This window comes from Diabrotica virgifera, chromosome 3 (assembly GCF_917563875.1).
Source record: "Diabrotica virgifera virgifera chromosome 3, PGI_DIABVI_V3a".
NCBI classification, from domain to species: Eukaryota; Metazoa; Arthropoda; class Insecta; order Coleoptera; family Chrysomelidae; genus Diabrotica; species Diabrotica virgifera.
Window position 1 is genome coordinate 241,568,619 of NC_065445.1, and position 27,544 is coordinate 241,596,162.

General features: G+C 33.1%; 1 protein-coding gene across 1 annotated transcript; it reads left to right on the forward strand.

The window, feature by feature from the left end:
* The first annotated feature begins 2,973 nt into the window (after nucleotides 1-2,973).
* Nucleotides 2,974-25,193, forward strand: LOC114325850 (lipase member H). The gene is made up of 4 exons (XM_028273985.2): nucleotides 2,974-3,148; nucleotides 7,796-8,248; nucleotides 17,418-17,766; nucleotides 25,087-25,193. Exons 1-4 carry the CDS (start codon nucleotides 3,091-3,093, stop codon nucleotides 25,142-25,144), a joined length of 918 nt encoding a protein of 305 aa, XP_028129786.2. The 5' UTR covers nucleotides 2,974-3,090; the 3' UTR covers nucleotides 25,145-25,193.
* Nucleotides 25,194-27,544: the final 2,351 nt, after the last annotated feature.

Here is a 27,544-nt window from a genome sequence, read left to right on the forward strand (position 1 = left end):
TGAAAAATATAAGATCAAATTATAGAGCGCACTTTTAAATTTTCTTAAAAATCTTCCTTTTCTCCATGTAACTCGAAAATGATAAGAGATACGAAAAAAATATACCAAACAAAAATGTAGATTTTTTTTAGGTAAAAATTTTGTTTTTATTTTTCATTACTGTATCTATTATTGTTTTCAAGTTACAGGGAGAAAAATTAAGCTTTTTAAGAAAATTTAAAAATGCGCTCTGTAATTTGATCTTTTTTTTTCAAAAACCATTTATTTTAAACCCGTCGAACATTTGAACATAGAAATAACACTATAATAAAAGGTGTAGTAGAAGGAAAACGATGCATTTACATTCTGGTGGATGGGGGGTTAAATATACTTCTCATTTTTTCTTAAAATACATTAGTCATCAATTTTTTTGCAGCATAACTCGTTTAGTTTGAATGTAATCGACATTTAATATTGTTCATTTTAAAGGTCTTTTTAAGCACTACAAAAGGTATCGGTAGCAATATACACCTACAATCGGCCGTTTCTCTGTTATTTCAAGTTGAATACACCGATTTGAGCATGCACCAAAAAAACAAACTCATCTCACCTACCATATCCCTTTTTGTATGATAACTAGAAGACTTATGACGAAACGAATCTCTTTGTTTTCTTATAAGCTACAAAAATGTTTTACATAGTTTTTTTAGTGAAATGCATTGTTTTTAGGGTATTCGGAAAAAACCGTTCGAAAAGGTGTTCTTTTTTAATGAAAATGGCAAATTTTCAACCACGAATAACTCAAAAAGTATTTTCAAAAAAAATGTATAGAACAGTTTTTGCTTAGAATTGGGTTCTATAGCCATTTCCGTGGTTATCTGAACCGAAAAATTTTCCACCCCCGAGGAGGGGTGGGAACCACCCCCAAGATAAAAGCACGCATCGGCATATGGTAGACTTTTAATTAGAAGATAAGTAGAGGCTATTCCCAAAATTTCATTTAAATCCATGCAGTAGGATAGAATTCGGAGATAACACCCTCTTCTTGCTCCCATTGACTGGCGTAATATTATCAATAAAGTATAAAGTATAATAAAATATAAAATATATGCTTGCTTTTTACCTTTATTATAATACTAATATTAGTGTAAAGATACATTTCATAAAAAATTTTGGACATATAATTGGATAAACGATGGTCTTTGAGGTACTTTTCAGTATCAGTAGCGTCACAGCTGATTATGAGCCAAAGCCTTCTTTTAAATCGTCCCCTAAGTGGTCTTGATACCTAAATCTTGGTATTCCTCTAAAGGTCTTATTAGTGTTTTATAAACTATAGATTTTATTTATTCATTTATTCTATTGGGTTTGTTTTATATTTTCGTCTTACGTCCATAAGATCCATGATCTCTGGCATTCTTGTATTCTGTTTTATTATCGCGAACCCAATGTCTTCTTCATGTTTATTATTTGTTATTTTCGTTTCTAGAGCAGTCCATGCTACTTTAATGTCTGCCTGTACCAAGTTCTCTATCGTTTCTATTTCTTTCTCAACCTTGAAACCTAATTACTTTTTTCTTTTACGGCTACTCAGTTGTGATAACTCTATTTTTCATGTCGCTTGTTCTCTTTAAATTTTCAAAAATATGTTTATTCTAAAATCCATTATCACTGGACTGTGACTGCTTTTAAAGCCACCTCCAGTGTATGTTTTAGTCGATTTTATCTTATGTTGTGGTCGAGCAAATGAAGCCTAATATTTCTATCTTCTCTGTCTGTATGTGATTTTCAAGTATATTGCCTTGTGTTCTTTGAAGAAGATGTTGACTATTAAAATGTTATTTAATTAAAATTGTATATATCCATCTCCCCTACTCTTTCTTATACCGAGACCACATGCATATTGTTTCTTTAAAGTCACCCATGTCTTTAATACTTTCATTATTTAAAAGATGCCCCGGACAGAGGGTGATTTTTTGTTTTCGTCTCCTATTTAGATTTTTGGTCTATTTTGGGACCAACGACGCGTTGAAAAACGTGTTGAAGCGATTTACCAATTTAAACATCGCCAAAGAGAGATAGAAAATGTTTAGCGCATAAATAGCGCAATCGTATCACCCCCTAGCTTAGTCGAAAGGGGGACATTTTAGCACCTGTATGTTAAATCTCTTTGAACTGTGTTATCTTACCGGCAATTTATCGCAAATAATCCATGCTCCTCAGGAAAATAAAAATAGGGTAAAGAGGAAATAAATTAGGGTTTGTTATTAGCTTAAGGATCATAAATAACAAATTTCGAGAGAAATTTTGCTATTTGACGTTGCATTGAATCTCATCTTTAGTTTTTATCTGTTCCTATTATATTTTTCTATTTCACTCTGCCTGCCACTCCAACATTCCGTGGGATTTCTTTTTAAAGGGGTGGTTTTTTCGTTGCCTATCCTATCGTAGCACCATTCAAACTGCTCCAGTCACTACCATAAGTAGTCCAGTTTCGAACCGTTCCAGTATAATTTCCCAAAGTTCTCAGTTCCCAGTTCCCATTTTTCGTACTGTTGATCGCTGCTGGACTTCAACATAGAGGGACAGAAAATAGGTAACTAGATTTTGAAAGAATAATTCCATGTAATATGGTTTCCCTCAGTAAGAAATTGAGAACAAAGCCTGGCTCGTGTGGCCAGGGTCGCTTTTTTAAATAGATGGGATGTAGAAAAGTATTTTCCCTCCACACGCAAGTCTCTTGAACTTCAGTATTATTGTTTAATTTTATAGGTAAATACCCATCCTTTGTAAACCAACCTGTATGACGCTATATAAAAAATTTTAATATCAAAGACAATAGAAATTTAAATTATATCGAAACTGATCATTTATCTGCAAAATATCTGGTAGTAAGTACTTATAAAAATAGAATATTTTAAATGCACGTCCATTAAGAAATATCCACAAAAATCTATTGACAATTATGTTTATTTATTCTGATAACTCACAATTTTCATTTGTAAGATCTAGACATGTCATATATAGATAACTTATCAAAAAATATATAATACAAAAACTGTGATATTTGCTTTAATCTCCTTTTTATTTTGTACAAATTCAAGAAGTGAGATGATGAAAGTGATTAAAGGTTTTCTATTTTTCATTTTTATTACCATTACTTCCTCAGGTAAGTCGTATTTTTATAATAAAAAATGAATTTTAGAATAAATTTTTGGTCATTGTAATATGTTACACTCAAACTCCGAATTCGGACAATGTCCAAAATTTTCACTCACTTCGCGATGTGGACAACGTGAGTTACCCACGTTGCGGAGTGAGAATTTTATTCGGACATTGGCCGAAGCTAAATACCCAGAACGCGTTGTGGGTAACCAAAAGTACTCAATTACCGAAATAAACACGTTCAACGGAGATTGCGCAAAACGATAATACACATAACCCGACGTGGGTAATCTATTTTACCCACGTGGGGTTGTGGGTATTTGTAATTTTCGCAAACGCCGAAAAGCCTCTCCAAACACAACCATACCCTATCCTAATTCCAAATAACAAGTAAAATAAAATCAATTTTCCTTTAAATTTCATTTATTTTAATTACAAACAAACTAAACAGCAAAATTCAACAAGTACCTTATTTTTAAAAATAGAAAAAAAATTTTTAACGTTTTCATACAAACCTATACGTCGTTTATATGAGTCTTTTCATACATGCACCACTTTCAATGTTTCTTACAGTTATTCTCAGAAAATAATCATCACTTTACTTGTTAGTACAAGATAGTACGTTCTTTAAAGTAAAAAATTGCAAAATCTCTAAACTTTAAAGAACCGTTTGGATTGAGATGAAATTTGGCATACACATAGCTAACAAATCAAAGAAAAAAAGTGATATTTTGCCGATGTGTGCTTTTGCCCTGGAGGTGAGTTTCACCCCCTTTTATGGGTGAAAAATATATGTTCTAAATAAGTCCGGAAATGAATAAAATGACTAATTCTAAGCAACTTTTGTTCTATAAAGTTTTTTCACCAAGTTCATACTTTTCGAGTTATTTGCTAGTGAATATGTTAATTTTTTACAAAATAACCACGTTATCAGACGGTTTTTCGCAAATAACTCAAAAAGTAAGTATTTGGTCTAAAAAAAAATTATATCAAAAATATTGCACGTAAAAAAGTGAAAAACACAGTCTATACATTAGGTCACTATACCTAGTAGAAGCAGAGTTATAGCTAATGAAAAATAGGTTTATATTTGTCAAATTCCAAATTGAATATTTCAACGTGCCATAACCAAAGAAATGAAGCACTTTTTTGGGCAAAACTTATTTTAACTTTTTTAAAGTGTTCAAAAATTGCTTATTTATGTTTTTTAAAAAAATTTTTTAGCATCAAAAGTAAACAAGTTACGCTCAAAATAAAGTTGGTCCCTTTTTTTTCGGTAAGAAATCGGGAAATTCACCCCCTAATTAGCATTTCAAATGAACTTAATTCTTACCACTTCACAAGTTTTTTACTCGCGTATGTATTGGTCATATGTGATCTGTAAGTTTCATCGGTTCAAAGTCCTTATTTTTGTAAGAGCCGTAGTTAAAAGGGCTTGAACGAGTCACTTATCACGAGTGTATATAAATTTAGAAACACCGAATTTTAACCAATTTTTGTCTTACAGAAAAACAAAACAATACATAATGTTTAGAAAAGTAAAGCCGCCTTTTTTAGTGTTTAAGATTTTTAATATCTCTAACAATTTTTAAGTTATTTTGAAAAAAAGCATTCGTTTTCAAAATTAAAATTTTTAAAAATTTTGTTTTAAAATTAAATTTTTTCAAAAATAAACACTTTGAATCGATGAAACTTACAGATCATATAAATACAACATAAGTAAAATAACTTGTGAAGCGGCAACGATTAATTTCATATAAGTTGCTAATTGGGGGGTGATCTTCCATTTTTTTTACAAAACAAAAGGTACCAACTTTATTTTGAGCGTAACTTGGTTAAATTTGATGATAGAAATTTTTTTTTAAACAGAAATAAGACTTTAAAAAAGTTGTAATGTGCTTTCCCCAAGAATTCTTCATTATTTGGATATTTTACATTGAATTATTCTATTTGGAATTTTTCGAATATGAACCTATTTTTCATGAGCTGTAACTCTGCTTTTGCTAGATGCAGAGATCTAATATATACACCGTTTTTTTCACTTTTTTACAGGCTATAGTTTTGGTAAGAACATTTTTTTTCGACAAAATGCCTACGTTTTCAATTATTTGCGAAAAACCATCTTAAAACGTGGTTATTTGAAAAATGAACATATTCACTTGCAAATAACTCGAAAAGTATTGATTTGGTGAAAAAACTCATAGAACAAAAGTTACTTAAAATCAGTCAGTTTATTCATTTCGGGACTTATCTTGGACATATATTTTTTCACCCAGGAGATGGGGGAAACTCACCTCTAGGGCAAAAGCACACATCGGCACCGTATCACTTTTTTTATTTGACATGTTAGCTATGCGTACGCCAAATTTCATGTCAATTCAAGCGGTTCTTTAAAATTTACAGCAAAAACCGTGAAATAATGTACTAAGGTTTACCCGAACAGTTATTCTTGCATCCACATCTGATGAAACCATGTTATCGGACGAAAACGTTATCGCCGACTGAAACGGGTGTTAATTTTCTTTCAGTAAGCTTTAACATTTAGACTGTCTGACTTTTTAATGCAGTTGCACAGTTTTCTCGTGTTATGTCTACGGCAGATTTTCTTGAGCAAAGAGTGCACAAAGGTAAGTCTAAGTCTTCGTTATTTGAAACATCATCATGGATGTACTGACCATATTCAAAACAGCTGTTTGCTTTGTCGCAATCAATATCACAGAGTGTTAAGTTATCGCTGGACATAGTTTTTTTTCTACATGTTTATTGTTGTCTACAGTCCTTGCTTGTCAAAATCTCCGAAGCATCTTCATCTACAGAATTTATTTCTTCGTTACCTTCTTCATTAAAACTTCTTTCAAGCTTAGAGAACTCTTCTTCTATTTGTCTAGTCTGCAAGTTTAAACCGTGAGAAATGGATTTCGGCGTTTGCGCATGCTAGAGATACCCACAACCCGACGTGGGTAAAATAGATTACCCACGTCGGGTTAAGGGTATTATGGTTTTGCACAATCTCGAGTAAACCTGTTTATTTCGACAATTGAGTACTTTCGCTTACCCACAACTCGTTCTGGGTAATTCGCTTCGGCCAATGTCCGAATAAAATTCTCACTCCGCAACGTGGGTAACTCACGTTGTCCACATCGCGAAGTGAGTAAAAATTTCGGACATTGCCGAATTCGGAGTTTGAGCGTAACATGTGATAGGTATTAGGTGTATGAAGATTGCAAATGATTAATATATATAAATTTAAAAAAAAATTCTTCATTTTTAATAATAACGGCCTAATAAGGGCCTTGTTATTAAGTAAAATATATTTCGTAAAATAGTTAAAATAAATAAAATATTAAAATAAGAAAAATATTCTCCGATGTTTGTGATAGCAATTCTCTATCTCTGTTGACCCTCCTTAGTTTTCCTTGCTGTATAAGGTATCTTTGGCATCCGTCTGTGAAACTACGTTTCTATTGCTTCAAGTATGTTCATGCCATGCTTAATACTTTTAGTGTCAACGCTTCTGCTCTGTACAAAATACAGACTAAATATATCACTTAACCATTCTTTTTCTTAGTTTTAAACTTTGATGAGTATTGCAAAGAAATGTATTTATCTTCATAAAATTAGAAACAGTCATTGCTATTCTGCATTTTACTTCCATCTTATTGATTAAGTCCATAGGTTTATCCACTTATTTTTCTTGATTAAGTTATTTCTTTAATCATTGTTTGTGGAGATTTCGTTTACTTGATTTCTAAATTCATTCCATAGTTCCTCTGGATCTTCTAGTTGTTCTCCGATGTTCATTATTCTAATGTTGTTTTCTTTTTTTTTATAAAAACTCCATTGTTGTTTATAAAAAAGAAAATTTTTAAGTTATCTGTTCTGCTTACAAATACATATACAGAGTGGCCTGACAAAAACTAAACTGAGGTAATATCAAGAACTGCAGTGTGAAATTAAACACTGGTTCATTTAATAAAACAGCTAGATCCCTTGTTTATTGAATTCCAAACCTCAACAATAGTACCCCGCTCAGCTGCATATTAATGAGTCACTTAAATAGCTGGTACTGCTATACTGGAAATCGTGACCAATCCTGCCATAACTGATATTGTTGAAAATGATCAATACTATGATGAAATCTTGATTTGTCAATATAAGGGTGCTCCTTCGCATTACGCTTTACTTGTTTTTTATCAATATTTAGAGCAAAATTTCCCACGACATTGGGAGGAAAGGCAAAATCAAATAGTGTCCTTGGTCACCAGATTTGTTTCCTCTGAATTTGTTTTTTGGGACACCTAAAAAGTAAAATCTATAGAGCACCACCCGTGTCTGTGGAAGATTTACGTTAACAAATGCCTACGAATCATTTCACAAATGATGCTTTTGAATGTGCAAGAATGTTTGAACACACCTTTTTTCTTTTATGTCCATAAAAGGATAAAGGCCGGAGCTTATAGGTTTTACCATTTGGTCAACTAAAAAATGGGTAGTCAGCTGAAAATATTAATTTTAAAACGAATTTTTTTTAATAAATCAAATAGGTAAAGTATTGGACTTGGACTACTTTAATTGAACACTTAATTGGAGCTCAGATTTTATTATTTAAATGCCAGTTATTTAAATATTAATTTTGAAATTATTTTTTTAGAATATGCTTCGCTTAGAGCTACAGAAGCAGACATCAAATTCTACTTATTTACCCAAAAAGATCTACTTTATGGTACACATCTAAACATTTCCGACAAAGACGAAATCAATAGATCTGATTTCTCGAAAGACAAAGACACGGTGTTCTATATTCATGGATGGCTGGACAACAACTCCTCCGAAACTCTCATAAGTATCAAAAATGCATATCTGTCAAAATATGACGTTAATATGCTTGTTGTCGATTGGAGTACGTTCGCAGACAGTGTAATTTATAACGTAGCCTACGACAATGTAGAACCGATTGGAAATGTACTTGGACATTCAATAGAACACCTTGTTCAAAATACTGGAGCAGACTTAAGCAGAATGATTATCGTTGGACACTCTTTGGGAGCTCACGTGGCTGGTGTAGCTGGCAGAATTCTAAATGGACAATTGGATCACATTATGGGTGAGTCAATATCTATTCTAGTGAAGAAATAAACGGAAGTAAACTTCTCAATTAGTCATAACAGATGATGTATTCATCATAGATGAACGTCATAGGGTCACTGTGAGCAATAATTTGAAACGCGACCTTATCTCGTTTGAAAGGTCTCGTAGTCGCCTCTGCCACGATGTATTATTCGAATTTTTATTTCTACCAAGTTAAATAAAACTGTTGACTTGCACAAAAAAATGGCAAAACCTCGCAATTTTTTCGTCCAGCATCGATTTGTAGAAAAATTTGGAATTAGGCTCATTACACCCTCTAGTTCATTTTCTATATTGAGCCGTTGTACGCTTTTGGTTTTTTAAGGGTGAAAACTACCCCTTATTTTAAAAAATTACAAAATAACATTTTAAACTTTAATATTGTCAACATTTGGTTCTTATTAGTTACATAATGATTGTTTTATGCTTTAAGATATACTATCATAATATTTCAAACCTTAAAACCACCCTTGTTGAAGCTATATATAAAAAATTTACTTATCCTAAAAGAATAATTTCGGCTTGCATCGATTTACATAAAAATTTGGGATTAGGATCATCTCACCCTGTACTTCATATTCTATATCATGCTTAAGGGCGTTGATTATTTTTAGGGGTGTAAACTACCCCTTATTGTCAAAAATTATATAAAATCATTGTAAACATTAATATGGGTAAAATTTGGTTTTGATTGGTTAAATAATGATTGTTTTATACTTTAGGATATAATATCATAATATTTCAACCCTTAAAAACCACCCCTAATAACATTACAGTTTTTATAAGTAGATATTTTAATAGATCTATACCGAAAAAAAAAGTAGAATTAAAGAATTACAAAACATTTATTTACATAAAAATACGAATTTACAAATATGTATAAAAACAAATACAAATAGTTTTTTAGTCATCTTCCAGTATACGAACCGGTTCTGTGGTACTATACATAGATTGAAAATTATCCATTCGTTTCCAAATTATCCAAAAAAAAATTCGTTTTATAAACAAAACTCCTTCATTTTCGGCGATAAAAAGTTTTTTCAAAAATGACCCTATAGGATTTTTAAAGAGTTAGAAGACTGTGTAAACTAAATTCCGTAAGATCCCTTAGTTTTTAATTAGGGTGGGTTTAAAGGCTTGAATAAGGGGGTGTTTGCTCGCAAATAGAGGTTTTAAACAGCTATATATCGCTAACTGTTCACTGTAATGAAAATCTATGCACAAGGGAATTTTAGTTATTAAAAAAGCTACAATTTAGTATAGTCTAAGAGCTAGTGAACCTTTTGACTAACGGTCGTCCTGTAAGGCTAGAAATTTGTAGAGTGATAATTCATAGCACACCAAAGCTAAAAACCATGACCTGGCAGGCCTCAGCGGTGCACGTGTATCTACCAGGTGAATCGAAAAGTGCAAATTTAGGGGGTAAAATAAACTTTCTCCTGTAAGGTTTAAATTTAAGTATGTGTTTGAGTAAGTCATTTAAAAGAAATGTGTAAAATGACAGGCGATTCTGAAGAGCATAAGACCTTGCCAGGCGAGGGGAAAGATTAGGGGTTTTTCCTAAATTTATTTTTTTTGCATCGAACAAATTTTTTTTAAGTTTTTTAAATCATTCCAAACAGAAAAGGTCTTTGGTGATTTTTCTCTTAAGTTAATAGTTTTTGTTATATAAGCGATTGAAAATTTTGAAAATTGCGAAATCGACCATTTTTAACCCCAAATCGGATATTTATCTAAAAATCTCAAAGTTGCCAAGGTAGGTAGATATTCTTTAAACATTGATTGATGAAATCCCAAAGAGTTTTTTGCAATACAGTATCGGAAACCCCTTTGTTTTTTAATTGCTAATCAAACGGACGCTTCACTGTAGTATAAGTGAGGACGTTTGAGTTGGCATAAATTCATTATCTCGAGAATTGGCAAATTTCAAGAGCAATCTTCAGACAGGTCGATTTTTATTTTTAAATTAGGACTTTTTGGCATATATATAATACTAGTGACGTCATCCATCTGAGCGTGATGACGTAATCGATGATTTTTTTAAATGAGAGTAGGGGTTGTGTGATAGCTCATTTGAAAGGTTATTTAATTCTCTATTCACTAATATAAACAATAACATAATTATTTATACAGGGTGTACAAAAAATTTTTTTTTATTAAATTAACTTTGATTAAATTTGACAAATAGAAGAAAAAATTTTTTTTGTACACCCTGTATAAATAATTATGTTAATGTTTATATTACTGAATAGAGAATTAAATAACCTTTCAAATGAGCTATCACACAACCCCTACTCTTATTTAAAAAAATAATCGATTACGTCATCACGCCCAGATGGATGACGTCACTAGTATTATATATATACCAAAAAGTCCTAATTCAAAAATAAAAATCGACCTGTCTGAGGATTTCTCTTCAAATTTGCCCATTCTCGAGATAATGAATTTATGCAAGCTCAAACGTCCTCAATTATACTACAGTGTAGCGCCCGCTTGATTAGCAATTAAAAAAACAAAGCGGTTTTCGATATTTTATTGCAAAAAACTCTTCGGGATTTCATCAATCAATGTTTAAGGAATATCTGCGTACCTTGCCAATATTGAAATTTTTAGATAAATGTCCGATTTGGGTTAAAAATGGCCGATTTCGCAATTTTCAAAATTTTCAATCGCTTATATAACAAAAACTATTAACTTAAGAGAAAAATAACTAAGGACCTTTTCTGTTTGGAATGATTCAAAAAGCCTAAAAAAAATTTGTTCGATGCAAAAAGAATAATTTTAGGAAAAACCCCTAATCTTTCCCCTCGCCTGGCAAGGTCTTATGCTCTTCAGAATCGCCTGTCATTGTACACATTTCTTCTAAATGACTTACTCAAACACATACTTAAATTTAAACCTTACAGGAGAAAGTTTATTTTACCCCCTAAATTTGCACTTTTCGATTCACCTGGTAGATACACGTGCACCGCTGAGGCCTGCCAGGTCATGGTTTTTAGCTTTGGTGTGCTATGAATTATCACTCTACAAATTTTTAGCCTTACAGGAAGACCGTTAGTCAAAAGGTTCACTAGCTCTTAGACTAGTAGTACGTCATTTTTTTCGTATCTCCAGTATGTTCGGATATATTTTTAAGTAAAAGTAAAAAATGGGAAATTGCAAAAAGTTAATTTTTTTTAAACTCCAATTTTTCTAAAATTAGGCCTTTCAAATAGGTCAAACTTCTTGGGTGTATTGATAATACAAATATAAAAGGAATTACAGAAAGGTGAAGACCCATTTTTAATTAGGGGGCTAGTTAGTGGGTTGTTTTCACTGATTTTTTCATAGAGAAAAGCAGGTACCGACCTTTTTTTGGTCATAAGTCGCCTAATTTTTAGGCCATAAACTTTTTATTATTATTTTCTGAAAGGACTAACTGTATACTTGAAAAAATATTATTTAAGTTTTCCTCGAAAAATGCAAAGTTTTTCTGTTATTTGGCTTTGAATATTTCAAATTATGCATTTGACGAAAAAAGCTAATTTTAACATGCTGTATCTCGGTTTGTATTGGTCTTAAAGATATTACAGAAAAAGAATTTGGTTTGTCTTACTAAAAGATACAATTTACATATCTACAGTTTTTTTGATTAAATGCATATTGTTCGAGGTATTCTCAAAAAACCCTCTAAAAAAGTCGATTTTTTCGTCGAAAAACTGTTACTTTCAAGCGCGAATAACTCGAAAAATATTAGTTTTACGAAGAAAATGTAAAAAACATTTTTTTCTTAGAATTACTTTTTACATCGATTTACATGGTTAAAATGTAATAAAAAAATTCCCGCCTCCGAGATGGGGTGGCAACCATCCCCAAGGTTTTAGCGTACAGCGGCATGATATAGAAAATTATCCTTGGACTATTCCCTACCTCCTGTGAAAATTTCAAGTAAATCCATTCTGGACGAAAAAGTTGCGAGCCAAAATGCTTCATTTCCTGGACTATATTATATTTAACTTAAATTAATGTTTCGTGATATACAATAAAATTAAAAGAAATATCGAAATTGACCACCTTCAGCAATCATGCAATGAGAAAGGCAGACAGTAAATTCTTTCTTAACGTAATTTAGTTTAGTGAATGAATTTTTATTGTAATTCCATTTTACTTAACTAAGTTTATAATTTTGGTAAAACCTGTATTAGAATAACATATCGTTCTAAAAGTGATTAGGAGACATACATCAAAAATGAATAACCATTTTCAATTTGGTTGCAACACGAAACTACAGCCGCATCATTATTTGAGTTCAATCAGAGAGTACAGCAAGCATCTCTACCGGTTTCCAAACTTATTAGTCTCTCATAAGGAGGCACATATGCTGCTCTCTCTGAGCCAAATAGGACAAACCCCGGCGTGCAGTCACGGATTGCAACGAACAAAATGGCAGGGATGCCCTAGCGGCAACTGCTAGCAAAAGACTAAGTTTCAATCTAATAGCACATAAAATAACACCAAAAAATGCTGTTTCACATCCTACCAGACCGAAAAAAATGGGAACCTTCTCTGGTAACACCTCCGAGGCCTCTACAATTTGCAAGCCATAACGGAGGTGTTACCAGAAAAGGTTCCCATTGTTTTCGGTGTGGTAGGATGTGGAACAGCATTTTTTGGTGTTTTATGTGCTATTAGATTGAAAACTTAGTCTTTTGCTAGCAGTTGCCGCTAGGGCATCCCCGCCATTTCGTTCGTTGAAATCCGTGACTGAACGCCGGGATTTGTCCTAGTTGGGTCAGAGAGAGCAGCATATGTGCCTTCTGATGAGAGACTAATAAGTTTCGAAACCGGTAGAGGTGCTTGCTGCACTCTCTGATTGAACTGAAATAATGATGCGGCTCTAGTTTCGTGTTGCGACGAAATTGAAAATGGTTATTCATTTTTTATTTACATAATTTTTGTTAACCCTTTAGAAATAAATATTCGAATAATACATAATGGCATAGGTAATGGATAAGAGAGAAAACCAAAGTTAGGGATGTTAGACAAGAAGTTGCAAAGTTGAAATGGAGATTTGCCGGACACACTATAAGACAAAAGGAAGACCGATGGAACAAAATTCTCATAAATTGGAGACCGTGGCAATATAAACGAAGCAGAGGAAGACCACAAATGAGATGGGCAGATGATGTCAAGAAGCACGTGGGCTCTAGGTGGATAACTGTAGCGACAGACAGAGAAGAATGGAAAAGGATTGGGGAGGCCTATGTCCAAAGATGGACCGAAGAAAGCTAATTAGATAGAGATAGATAGATAGGAATATGTGATTAGGAGACCTTCCAAATGAGATCACTGGCTATAAGGTTCCATTTAAAATTATCGGCCAAATTGGCTTTGTTACCAACTATTCTAAATGAGAAATAATCCACAATTTAACTAAAAAAATAATTTTATTTACGTTTCGACCTCCAAATCGTTGCATATGGTTGTCTTTTTAAAGACAGATCACATAATATGATTTTTTTGTGATATTTTTGAGTTGGGGTTGATTTCATTTAATCGAATGAACTATCTTTCACTAAAGTCGTCCCAGGAACGCAACTCATTAATATTGGCAATATCATTTTAAAATCTTCTACTTTAAAGTTATAATATATCTCTAAATTGTCGATATAAATGAGTCAGATTAAATAAATTATTAGAAGAATTTTTTACTAAGCAACATTTTTGCTTAATTTATTAATATTTTGTATTTTGAAAACGACATCCGATTAGGAGGTCAAAACGTTAATAAAATTTGTTTAGTTAAATTGTGGCTTATTTCCCATTTAGAACAGTTGATTACAAAATTGCCACAAGGAAGTAGCTTCAGAACATGGCTTTGTTACGCCATCTGTCACTATTACGTCACCTGTTATGACTATTTGAGAGTCCTACATCCGTTTATTTCCTCTGTTCAAATTTCACTGTGTGTATAATGGTTCAAAAGATATGAGGGAGGAAGTACTTTTTGTTATCACTGTATATATAGTTGAGTATATGGTTCTTTACTTGTGCGTCATCATTTAAATCATACAAAATAAGTCGGAAATTTACTCCAGTAACAGCAAGTGACATAAAGTGGCTATTGCTCCGATCATTTATACATACATCATACTTTTGAAGTGGCTTAATAAATTCTTTTTAGATCATTAGTGATCAATAACTATATAAACAATTTTTATAAAAAAAAGTTAAATAATATATTTCCTTTTTGCCATTTCTTTCACTTCTGCGGAAACTTAAAGAAAACAATTCCTTAAGTGTGCGAATAAGTTTAACTTTGTATGTAAATTTATAGCAAAATAAAATACACTTAGCATAAAATTTCAAACTCCAATATAAAATTAGTTGTGAAAACAAATGTTTATGTAATATAAATAATTTCTAAATGCAACAATAGGACAAAAAACAGCAAAAAATCCAACAAAATTACGGTCGCAATTAGTAAACAAACCAAGAAACGTCACAAATTATTGCACTTAAAATCTGAAAACGTCACCAAGCGTCTTTTTTGTACCTATCTCTTTTTGATGTTCTAAGTCTAGAGCGTTCATAAAAATAACATGTTCTTTACTTAATAATAGGCTGTAGCTGGTTGGTATTTAGTTTCATACGTGAAAGACAGTGATGCTAGATGAAAAGTATGTGTTTTATCTCACCAGAAATTAATGACGCACGGGTAAAGAACCATAAATTCAACTGTATGAATTGCTAATTCATATAAAATATTATTTTTTTTTATCTTATCTCGGATACCAATACTTAACTCTTGTACCAATACTTACAATAATTACTCTTGTACTTAATTGCATGATTTGTGAAAAAGATTACCACACGTGTAATTTTATCTTACTATACTATTTAACAATCAATGAAATTAAACGTGAAAGAATCATATTATGTAGATATTATGATATATAGTGTGACAGGGTGACAGGGTGTGACAAGGTCAAATTGAACAAATTCAGTATGTCGTAAACCGGTGACTTTAAGAAAAAATCCCGAAATAGTTCAATTTTAATTTTAAGTTACGATTTTTTTACATATTGTTATGATCTGCTTCTGATTAGTTTTATATTAATTATTATTTATCTGATTAATTATTTAATTGTCGCAAATCATACATAAAAATAAATAAAAAATCTCAGGGTGCCTTTTTATACTATTCAAAAAAAATCTAAATTATCTCACGTTATACCTATCCTCTCTCGTGGGTTCAGTATCTCTTAGTTGATCCTAATCGGGATAAAATAGGGAAAAGAAATAAAGCAAAATATTAAAATAAACATACAGAATTGTCTTTTATTTGTCAAAATCAATACTCTAAAATCTGTCAAATCTAAAACCTGTGGACACAGATGTCCGAATGAAATCTTTACCACTTAAATTTATTATAGTTAAAAAAAAACAATTTATCGGTTTTGTTCCCGATGACTTTGGTAAAACAAACTAAACAAAACAAATTTATGTATTCGCAAGATTAGCTATACTTCCTATTTACTTTTAGAAATATTGGAATTTTAATTCATATGCCTTTTACTCAAAATTTTAGTTTCCGAACATAAAAATATCTTTCACATAAGTTGACTGACCTTTTGCTTCACTCACTCTGATGTCTTCTCGTGACCCAGAACAGCTTTCCCTCGTTGACTATGTTAAAGGCTACTCATCAAAGCCCTCTCCGCTCTCCAGCTTTAAAACTATCAGCATACCAGCACCAATTCTCCAACAAGCCGGGCCTCTTTTGACACGTACTCGATTCAAACAAAACTCCAAAAATTCTCTGCTCTCCTTCTCATAATAATACAGAATCAAAGAGGTATTTCGTCTCAATTTGATCTGTCTCTCGTTCCACTTTTCAACACTATTCTCCACTATCAAACAGCCACTGGTATTTGCTAACTATCTATCCACGAAAACGTCGAACTGCTCTTCAGCGATGCCAAAAACATAATGACCTCTTTTTCAAACTCTCTCAATCATTCAAACTACCTTTCCCCTTCCAACTTGCCAAGAATCAGAAACATCGACTTTTCCATTCGACAAACAAACAGTCGTTTTCAAAATTATTCCGATCATCCTTAATTACTTTCGGGGAAACTCTACAACATTCACTCGGGTTGAAACAAATATTAAAATTCCAAACTTTCTTTTTTAAAACCACTTTTTTTGAAAATGATAATTACATCCAGCTGTGGATTCTATAGTTTCCGTAGTAAACAACTTTCTCCATTTTAAACCTAAATACATCGTCCTTTTCACTTTAATTATTCACAAAAGTCTTTAATGGTTCATCGGAAAGCTCATTAAAAGAGAAATCCACTTACATCCAAACTAAATTCTAATAAATATTTACAGGTCAATATACAGGGTGTATCAAATTTATGTGGCCGCGTTATTAAAAAAAAATTAATTTAATTTTCATTTTGCTTTTGATTGATAAAATTTAAAACACAATAATATATATCATACTAGTGACGTCATCCATTTAGGCCTGATGACGCACTGGATGATTTTTATAAATAAGAAAAGGAGACGTGTGCCAGCTTATTTGAAAGTTTATTTAATTCTCTACTCAGTAATATAAACATTAACATAATTATTTATACAGGCTTTCCAAAAAATATTTGAATTAAATTAATTTACACAGAAAGAAGACTGTATGTATATAATTTACTTAATTAACAATACATTTCCTGCTGTCAAAAAAGAGAAAAAATGTCAAAAACGATTATTTGAGAAATAAACGTGGCTTTTCGCTTAAATTCAATGTTCAAGCTGCAACCGACCTGCCTCTTGGCAATTTAAACTTTTTGATACAATTTTCAACTTTTTAAAAACACACACAAATAATAAAAGTCAGAACCTGATAACATTGAATGCATCTACGCACGTTAGCTACAAGCCCCTTTGTAACTGATATCTTATAGTTTTGTTTTGTTTTTTAACAACAAACAATTAAAACCTCTTATTCTGGCCTGAGGGTGGGACATAACCTTTAAGTCTCGTAACCGGTAGCCAATATTTAACATCAATAAAGTATAAAAGATCATGAGTATTGACCCTTTCCTTTATCTAACTATTGCCTAAGCAGAAACTTTTTACCATTGTTTTTTTTCACAATGTAGGTTTGGATCCAGCTGGTCCACTATTCACAACAGAAAACACCAGAAACCGTCTCATGCCCGGGAGTGCACAGTTTGTCCACGTTATTCACACTTGTGGTGGTCTTATAGGATATTTAAATAGCTTAGGTGATGCGGATTATTACCCAAATGGTGGAAGGAACAATCAACCTGGTTGCGAAACGGATCTGTTTGGTAAATGTGCCCATCTGTTATCCATTAAGTTCTATATTGAATCGATATTAACGGGTAACTTCAAGGCCAGAAAATGCGGCTCGTATGACGACTTCACTAAAGGAAAGTGTAACGATTCGCCAATTTCATATATGGGGCAGTATAAAGTTGACAAAGGGTAAGTATTATCATTGTATATTTGTAAGTACATTATCCTTGTATTAAGTATTACATGTTATATTATATATATTAGTCTAGGCGCCAAATAGAGGTCACCGTGTCCTTTTCAATTCTGATGGACAGACTCAACGGTTTCTTATGGATTTTTTTCTGCTGATTACGAATTTCGAGGGTGGATTTCGATCCGAGTGGTCAAAAAATTGTTATAAGCAATTTAATTGTTTATAAATTGTTTATAAGGATATGGCTCATAAACTAAAAGAGATAAAAAAATGTTTCAAATAAAATTTGTTCCTTAATAAAAAGCGAAGAAAAAACGTTTACTAAATAGGTCTGGATCCCGCGTATGAAAAAAAAGTTGATTAATAGCAAGCTGAAAATTTATTAATAGCTTAAGGGTGTCTAGTCGGACAAACTTTGATATATGGGAACACTGGAACAGGGGAAATTTTAATTGTGGAACAGGTTAAAAATTTGGAACGGTCAGACCACGAAAACGGCACATGTATTTTGTCCGACAGAACAGACTTAAACTCTCCGAAAAGAGATTAAACTCTCATGCAAAAATCAGACTGCTATTTATCACCAAATGGGCGTTTAAATGAGTGCAACATGTAGAATATGTCAAATGACAGGAATTATGACAGGTGATAAAGAGCAGTCTGATTTTTGCATGAGAGTTTAATCTCTCTTCGGGGAGTTTAAGCCTGTTCTGTCGGACAAAATAAATGTGCCGTTTTCGTGGTCTGACCGTTCCAAATTTTTAAACTGTTCCACAATTAAAACTGCCCCTGGTACAGTGTTCCCATATATCAAAGTTTATCCGACTAGACACCCTTAAGCTATTAACAAATTTTCAGCTTGCTATTAATCAACTTTTTTTTCATACGCGGGATCCAGACCTAAAACTTAAATCCAACAGTTAGAACTCAAGATATTGTAAAATTAGTGCACAATGCAAATTGAAAATTTGCAAAATAAGTATTTTTCGAAGCTTTATTGATCGTAACTTTTACGCATGCATGAGCCTTAGAAGGTCTCATTTTAAAGGTCTATTAATGGGCTTCCAAAAAAAGTTTATTACTTTATCTTCATTTGTTTTAAAGTAATACCCGTTTGAAGTTTTAATTTTCTTAAAAAATTGTACATTAATTTGTTTATAAGGGTGTCAAGCAAATTTGACCTATTAACATTTATACTTTAATTAACAATAATGATAGAAAAACTCAAAAGAAACATTTCGAGCTTACGAAAATGTTTGTAACTTTATTTTTGGTCAAGATATCGATACTTTAATAGCGCAAGCTCTGAGGCACAAGATCGACTCACAGCGTAAAGTTGTTCTAAAGCTATTTAGTTGCTGCATTAATTATTCTAAATGGAAAATAAGCCACAATTTAACTAAAAAATTATTTTATTAACGTTTTGACGTCCAGATTGGACGTCGTTGTCAAAATAAAAAATATTAATAAATTAAACAAAAATGTTGATGCTTATTAAAAAATTCTTCTAATAATTTAATTTAATCAGACTGAATTCAGACATATACATTTTAAAGTAGTTTAAAATGATATTGCCAACATTTATAAGTGGCGTTCCTGGGACGACATTACTGAAAGATAGTTCATTCGATTACATGAAACCAACCCTAACTCAAATTTTTCATTAAAGATTTAATGAAATATCTTTTAGTAAAGTCGTCCCAGGAACGCAACTCATAAATATTGGTAATATTATTTTAAAGTCTTTTGAGTCAGATTAAATTAAATTATTAGCAATAATATGCTAATATTAGCAAATAATGTTTTTCTAGGCAACAACATGTTTGTTTAGTTTATTAATATTTTTATTTTGACAACGACGTCTGATTTGGACGTGAAAACGTTAATAAAATCATTTTTTAGTTAAATTGTGGCTTATTTCCCATTTAGAATAATTAATGCCACAAGGAAATAGCTTCAGAACAACTTTAGGCTGTGAGCCGATCTTGCGCCTCAGAGATTGCGCTATTAAAATATCGATATCTTGGCCAAAAATAAAGTGAAGAACATTTTCGTAAGCTCAAAATGTTCCTTTTGATTTCTTCTATCATTATTGTTAATTGAAGTATAAATGTTTATAGCTCAAATTTGCTTGAAAACCTTATAAACAAATTAATGTACAATTTTTTTAAGAAAATTATACCTTCAAACGGGTATAACTTAAAAAAAATGAAGATAAAATAATTTAAAAAACTTTGTTTGGAAGCTTATTAATTAAGCTTTAAAATGAGACCTTCTAGGGCTCATTTTTATGCGTAGAATCCAAGTTACGATTGATAGAGCTTCGAAAAATACTTATTTTTCAATTTTAAATTTGCATTGTGCGCTAATTTTACAATATCTTGAGTTATAATTGTTGGATTTAAGATTAATAAACGTTTTTTCTTCGTTTTTTAGTAAGGAGCAAATTTTATTTGAAACAGTTTTTTTTGTCTCTTTTAGTTTATGAGCCAGAGCCTTATAAACAATTTATAAACAATTAAATTGTTTATAACAATTTTTTGATCACACGGATCGAAATCCACCCTTAAAATTCGTAATCAGCAGCCAAAAATCTATAAAAAACCGCTGAGTTTGTCCATCAGAATTGAAAAGGACACGGTGACCCCTCTGGCGCCTAGACTATATTGTATATCATCATTTTCTTTGTCTTTACGCTATGCAGGCTTATCTAATGGCCCGTGTTGAGCTGCCCCCCTCCCACTGGCAAAAATTAAACAACAAATAGCGCTGATTTATGAGCTATTTATGAGCTTTCATATTCCCCTAATTAAAAATTTTGAGCCCGTTACACTGAGCAGGAATTTAATATTTTAGGGGGGCTGAGTCAGCCCCCACTACTTAAAAATAGGGATATTGAATCGGTCTTTGCGGCAGAATTACGAGCTATTTATGAGCTCTGGAAATGATGTAGTTTCGATTTTTGAGCTGATCCCCTTCACCCCCAAACAACTCTTTAATTGATTTAATTGATCAAAAAAGATGTTTGGTCTTGTTCAAAGTCTCGACGTTAGACCCAATACGAAAAATTGCTGATATGCGGGATCCTGGAGAAAGTAGAATAGAAAGACCAAAGACAACTTTTTTTCATCTTTAAAGAGGGGGGTCTGGAATCTTCAAAAGACATCTCAGTCCAGAACGCCGCGTGACTGACCTTAGTGCAGGATTCATTCTTCGTAGCCCCAGTGATAGTTCCCGGGTTAATTTAAAAACGATCTCTGGTCGTCGAGGCTACGCCGAATGCCTACCTGCTAAACCAGACCCTCCTTTGTCATCCAGCGCTCCGAAAGCGGAATAGCCGCTGCAAGGTCGACATCGCTTCCGAAGCAATTTACCTTCATTTATCCACAGACTGTGAGCAGGGATGCCCTTCCTTTCCCCGTTTCCCCCTTTTTTTGGTCTTAAAATTGGGTATTTTTTTTATTAAAACTTCTTTACCACAGTCTGTCTCATACAATTTAACTCACCTATTGGCCTCTCATCAAAACTTATTCCCTCTACCTTCAACATACAATATATTTTCCTCCCACCCGTATCGTTGGTACAGCTGTTTCTCCTCCTCTTCTTTAGATCTACTAGTCCAACCAGATTTATTTTCAGTCATTCTCTCAATCATTTCTCGCACTGTCACAAAATTCACACCTGTCGCTCTTTCCATTCCGTTCCTTTCTATTATCCATCTGTTGCACTCTAGCATCGTATATGTAAAGGTGTCCGGGTGTCCGCAGTATAGACATTCATCAGTGTCAGCCTTTCCAAACCTAGAGAGGTGGGCTCTAAAACACCCGTGTCCTGTGAGCACCTGCGTCAGGAAATAATCCAGTCGTCTGAGACCACAGTCCATCCATTCTTTCAAGTTAGGTAGCAAAATTTTTGTCCACTGTGCCACATGCTCCGTGTTGTTCCATTCTTCCTGCCATCTTTCAATTTGTTTCTTCCTGTCTTTTTTTGCTTTTTTTTCCTGTCTTCTCTCGGCTATAGTGAGCTCAAGGTCTCTTCTCTCATATAGTTCTTTTCTTTCTACTACCAACACATGCAGCGGAACACATCCAGTGATGGCCCACAAGGCTGCGGCAGACACAGTCCTGTACGCGCATGCCACTCGCAGCAGACTTGTTCTATCCACTCGTGCAATGAGCCCCCTGTAGGCCTGTATCTCTACCGCCTCACTCCAGACTGGTGCCGCGTAGTGGACGATCGACTGCACAACACCGTGCAAGGCCCTCCTTCTTTCGAATTTGGGTCCCCCAGTGTTGGGCGTCACCGTCCCCAACGCAGCCGCACTGTTTCCAGCCCTCCAGGTCACCACCCGCACGTGCTCCCCCACTTTCCATTCTGGTGCAACGTCACTCCCAGGTACTTTACGTGTTTCTTAGGTATTAGACACGGCCTTGCACATTGTAGTTCCACACTTTGCCTGTTTCTTTTCCCCTTCAGAATGATGGCTTCGGTCTTCTCTGCTGCGAGTTTCAGTCCATGCTGTGTCATCCATTTCTTCACGACAACGCCTGCTTTCCGTACCCGGTATTTAAGATCTGGCTCGTCCCACGCCACTACCAGCACAGCGAGATCATCTGCGAACGCGAAAGGAGTCGTACCCTCTCCATATTCACAGTTCATAATCCCGTCATATGCCAGGTTCCATAGCGTCGGGCCCAAGACAGATCCCTGGGGAACACCTGCTGTCACATCCACAATCGTGCCATTCTCCACCATAATTCTTCTCTCAGACAGATATTCCGCTACTACGTTCATCAGATATTTAGGACATTCTCTCTCCTCCATTGCCTTCATTACCTCGTTCCACTGCAGCGTATTGAATGCATTCCTAAAATCGAACAACAACAGGGCCACCCAACGGCGGTATTGCGCAATGCGTCAAATACACTCACGATTGCGTCAATCGTGCTTCTCCCTTTACAAAAAGCAAATTGCCTCGGCGATAAGCCTCCCGACCTCTCAATGATGCCATCGATTCGTAGCATTCTTTCATACAGCTTACCGACGCGACGCACGGAAGAAGGCAGATGGGTCGATACTTTTCCCCAGCTTTGGGAAGCAGTACCAACTTCGATGTCCTCCAAGGCTCAGGAAAGGTCTGTGCTTCCAGCAGTGCATTCATGTGCTCCAGAAGCCACGCGGGGAAAGACGACCTGGGGGAAGATATTTAGGCAGAACAAGTCGATAAAGAAGATTTGCATATTGGTATTAACCAAGATAGAAAAATATAGAGAAATGTAATTAGATAACCCCTGTTGCGCTGCCCTTCCCATCCCCCTACTTGCAAAAATTAAAAAACAAATAGCGCTGATTTATGAGCTATTTATAAGCTTTCATATTCCACAAATTAAAAATTTTTAGCTCGTTACACTGAGCAGGAATTTAAAGGGCTAATATTTTAGTAGGGCTAATAATTAAACATATATTTATGACGTCTCATTTTTGCATCAATCGGTGACATCATTAGGCTTCTGCTAATTAATTACTTACTTTCTGTGTCCGGAACACCAACAACTTTATATTCTATAAAAATAAAACGGGATAATACCCGAAGGTTGGCTGTATACCATCTAGTTAAATAAAATTAACATGAAGTAAAACTCCCTAGTGTAGTTGGTATATTTAATAAATATACCAACCGAATATAAATAATAAATATACCGAATTTTTATTAAATATACCAACTACACTAGGGAGTTTTACTTCATGTTAATTTTATTTATATTCTATATTTCCATTGGTTGGCCACATAGATGGCCCTGTCATTTGCTTCTCCTAATATACTTATACTTAACTTTATCATTTTTCGTTCGAAGTTCTTTTTTCTTTTTAAGTGCCCCACCTTCCTTTGGAGATTTTATAGAATTTTTCCTTTAGATTCATTGGAATTTTTCTGTCACTGCACACCACGCGCTTACTTCCACTTATCCAGCCTCAAAAGCCCACTGCTGAACATAGGCCCCTTCCTGGTGTTTCCAACCGCGTCTATCTTGCACCGCTCTTATCCAGTTTATACAGGGTGTCCCGGAAAATAGTGCATTCCTTCAAGGTACGGGCTAAGTGCACCACTTAGAGCAAAAAAGTCTGATAAAATTTTTTTGGTAAAGTCAGCCGTTTAAAAAAAATTTAATAATTTTAATGCATTTTATTAATGTACACAGAAATGTAAATACAGCCGGCAGCGCTGCGTTCCTTCTATTGTGAAAAAATAAGTTTACTGTAACTCAACTATCATGAATCATCCACCATTAGGCATAATACTATGTATTGATGAAATACTGATAACAGGGATAGAAAAACAGCATAATATTTGTATTTATTAAATATCTAATAATTAAGGTTTGTATAGTGTTTTAACTTACATGAAACATTTTTATTACAATCAGAATCAAGCTACGTCTTCAAAAAGTATATACCTATCGGTAGAACATGTTACAAAAAATTTGAGTATAAGGCAAGCCGCACACCAACGAAACATGAAACGAAAAACATGAAACATGAAACGTAAAACACGTTTCATGAAAATTAAACACGGCTAAACAAATCTTGAAGTCCGCCTACCAATGAAACGAGTGTGATTCATGCTCATAACACATTTTTATTTTCGGAAAGTTTCATAAATGGCCGGACGTCTATTTGTTTAGCAGTGTTTTATTTCCATGAAACGTGATTTACGTTTCATGTTTCTTTGATGTGCGGCCTAGCCTACCTTACATTTCTCCATTCAATCTTCTGGGAAGTTCGAGTGGTTCAATCAGATGATTACTAATAATCCCAGCCCATACATTAATACTTTTGGCATTAAAAAAGTACAAGATACACACACCATTTCTCGTAAAACAAGCTTTATCTGCACACAACTCTTTACACATTTTTTTTGAAACCATCTACAAATCTTTAAACTTCGAGGTAAATCGCCTTGGTGTACCTAAATCTTGCACTTGTACACTATAGGTACGTAATTAACATGATACTTGCGATCAAAATCATGACTGTTTGTGTTTACAATTTTAAATATCTTCGCTATGTCAAAATAAATAAAACTGCCGGATTGCCAAATATAAATTTTAGCAAAAGACATTATTTTATTTTTTTGAGGCAACAGATGACTTTAGAAAAAAAAATTATAAGAAAGTTTTCTTTTAAATGGTGCATTCTACCCACACCTTTAAGGAACGCACTATTTTCCGAGACACCCTGTATTTAGCCTTTTTAAATCTTCACTTTACCTCTTTAGTGTGCATTTTATTAAAACTAAAAATTTGTTTTATTTTTAGGGCACAAGGATCATATTTTCTCCAAACCAATAGTAAGTCACCATATGCTAAAAATTAATGTTATTTAATGTATATTTTGTATAGAATTAAATTATTTTTTTACTTTTTGTTATTTTATTATTTAACTCAACCTAATATTTTTATTCAAATAAAGACAAGCAAATCTACAGCTTAATTAAAAAAATATATAACTCAAATAGAGATAAGAAAATATACAGCTAAATTAACAAAACTGAAATATTTTTCTCAAAAATCAAAATTTAGTGTTTGTCTTCATACTATGAATTATTTCAAATATTTCAAACATTTGATTATTTCAAGATGTTCTTTTCTTGTAGTCTTCTGAAATTTATGATACGATTCTTGTTAAATTGCATCTACTTACGCGGACAAAAAAAATTGCATGTACTTCATTTGACGGGTATTTATTATTGAGTGTGTGCACCTACTTTCTTCACATATAGGTGCTTTATCTGTCATTGTTTGTCGTATATCTAATCAAATTATTGTTACTTTTTTTATTTAGTTTCGTTAATAAGAAATTAAATATACATGGTAGTACCATCCGACAAACCAGAGGTGGCGCGTGACCTTGAGCGAAAATACACAGCGACAAATGCAGAATACGAGAAGGTAAGCCGCCAGTTCTCGCTTGTCGCATTGTAAAATATAAACGAAAATTTTCGAAAATATTGATTTATTTCTCAACATAATCACATTTTTGCTCGCACCTCTTTATCCCGTCTGAATATTACGTTTTATTGAAGTCTGCAAAAGTAGGTCATTGTGGCGGCTAGCGATGGCCTCCCCGTTCGGCACAGATGTCTGCCCGGTGAGTGACAATCATAAGTTTGGAAACAAAAAAGTCACAGGGAGCCGAATATGGAGAATACCATGAATTAGGCAGTAGTTCGTGGACCAATGCAAAAAAAGTAGAAAGTATTGAAAGATGGCGAAATAAAAAAATAGTGAAATAAAATTGGTGAATTTATAAACAGCAAGAGCGACAATAAATCTTATGATTTGGTAGATAACATAACCTGTATTCACTGTGACACATCATCAGACCCCAGCAAACAGACCGACGTGTTAATTACGTGAATTTTTGGTACATTTGTCACCAATATACGTAATTTGCTTACGTGAATTTCACGTGAAAATTTGGTTGGAATGTCACATTGAAAATACGTCTTTAAATTACGTGAATAACTCGTCTTCATTAGACGTGTTCTTTACCTTAAATAGCAATAAAATCTTTCGGGAAATTCACGTTGCAAATACGTGTTGATTAACGTATCTTTTAGGGAATGTATATATTGTATTCACGTGAAAGATACGTCCTCGGTTCACGTAAATAATTCTACCTTAATTAACTTATGAATCACGTAATTATTACCCTCATAATATGATATAAATAAAACAAGCATATAAAGTATTAACAATGTATTTATTTAGTAGAATTTAGAGACTTTAAAACATTTGTCCTGTATAATTATTATACAAGATAATGAACCAAAAATGGTACCGACCTAAAGACACATTAAAAAATTTGCCAACACAAAACACAACACAGGTCACTTTTTATTTCGAGGACACTTCGACACTTTCTTGTTTTTTCTAATTGCATCATGGCACTTCCCACATAACAATTTCATGTTCTTAGTAGATTCATAGAACATACTTTTCAGAAAAAGTATATACTAAGAATATGCGTAATTACCATTGCGAATGTGCAGAGCACATACTGAGTATATACTACATTACAGTACTTAAACGTTCTATGTATATACTTAGAATGTACTACCGCACTTCTTCTCAGTATATACCAAGAATATACTTTTTAGGATATTCTAAGAAGGTGCTATAAACCTTCTATTTATATACTTAGAATGTACTACCTCACATCTTTTAGTATATAGGAAGAATGTACTTTTTAGTATATGGGAAGAATATTACAAGGAAGTGCTATATTGCTCAGAAGCATGTTTTCAGCATCACCGAATCTCATCCTAGGTTTTACTTTCTACTAAATTTACATATTACATATGAGAATGTAGTTAGTACATTCTACAATATTACTTAAAAAGTAAATATAAAATATTATATAAATTTTAGTTAGTTATATCAATATTATATAGGTAAGTAGGTATATATATTTAGTTATTATGTGCATATAAAAATAAAAATGCTGAATATATAAATTTATATATTCATATTCATATACCTATCGTACCCAAATAAATATTATGTAACATATGTATGTAAATAACTAAAATTTATATGTTGCTTATATGTACCTATATACATACTTACTATTTAAGTAATATTGAAGTACCAAAATGAATTTTTTATTTGTAAGTTGACCGCAAACAAAATAAAACGTTTAATTATGCATGTTCCTATTCCTGGTTGAAATACTTGGTCTTCCTCACAACACAGCATAGACATTGTTACTGTT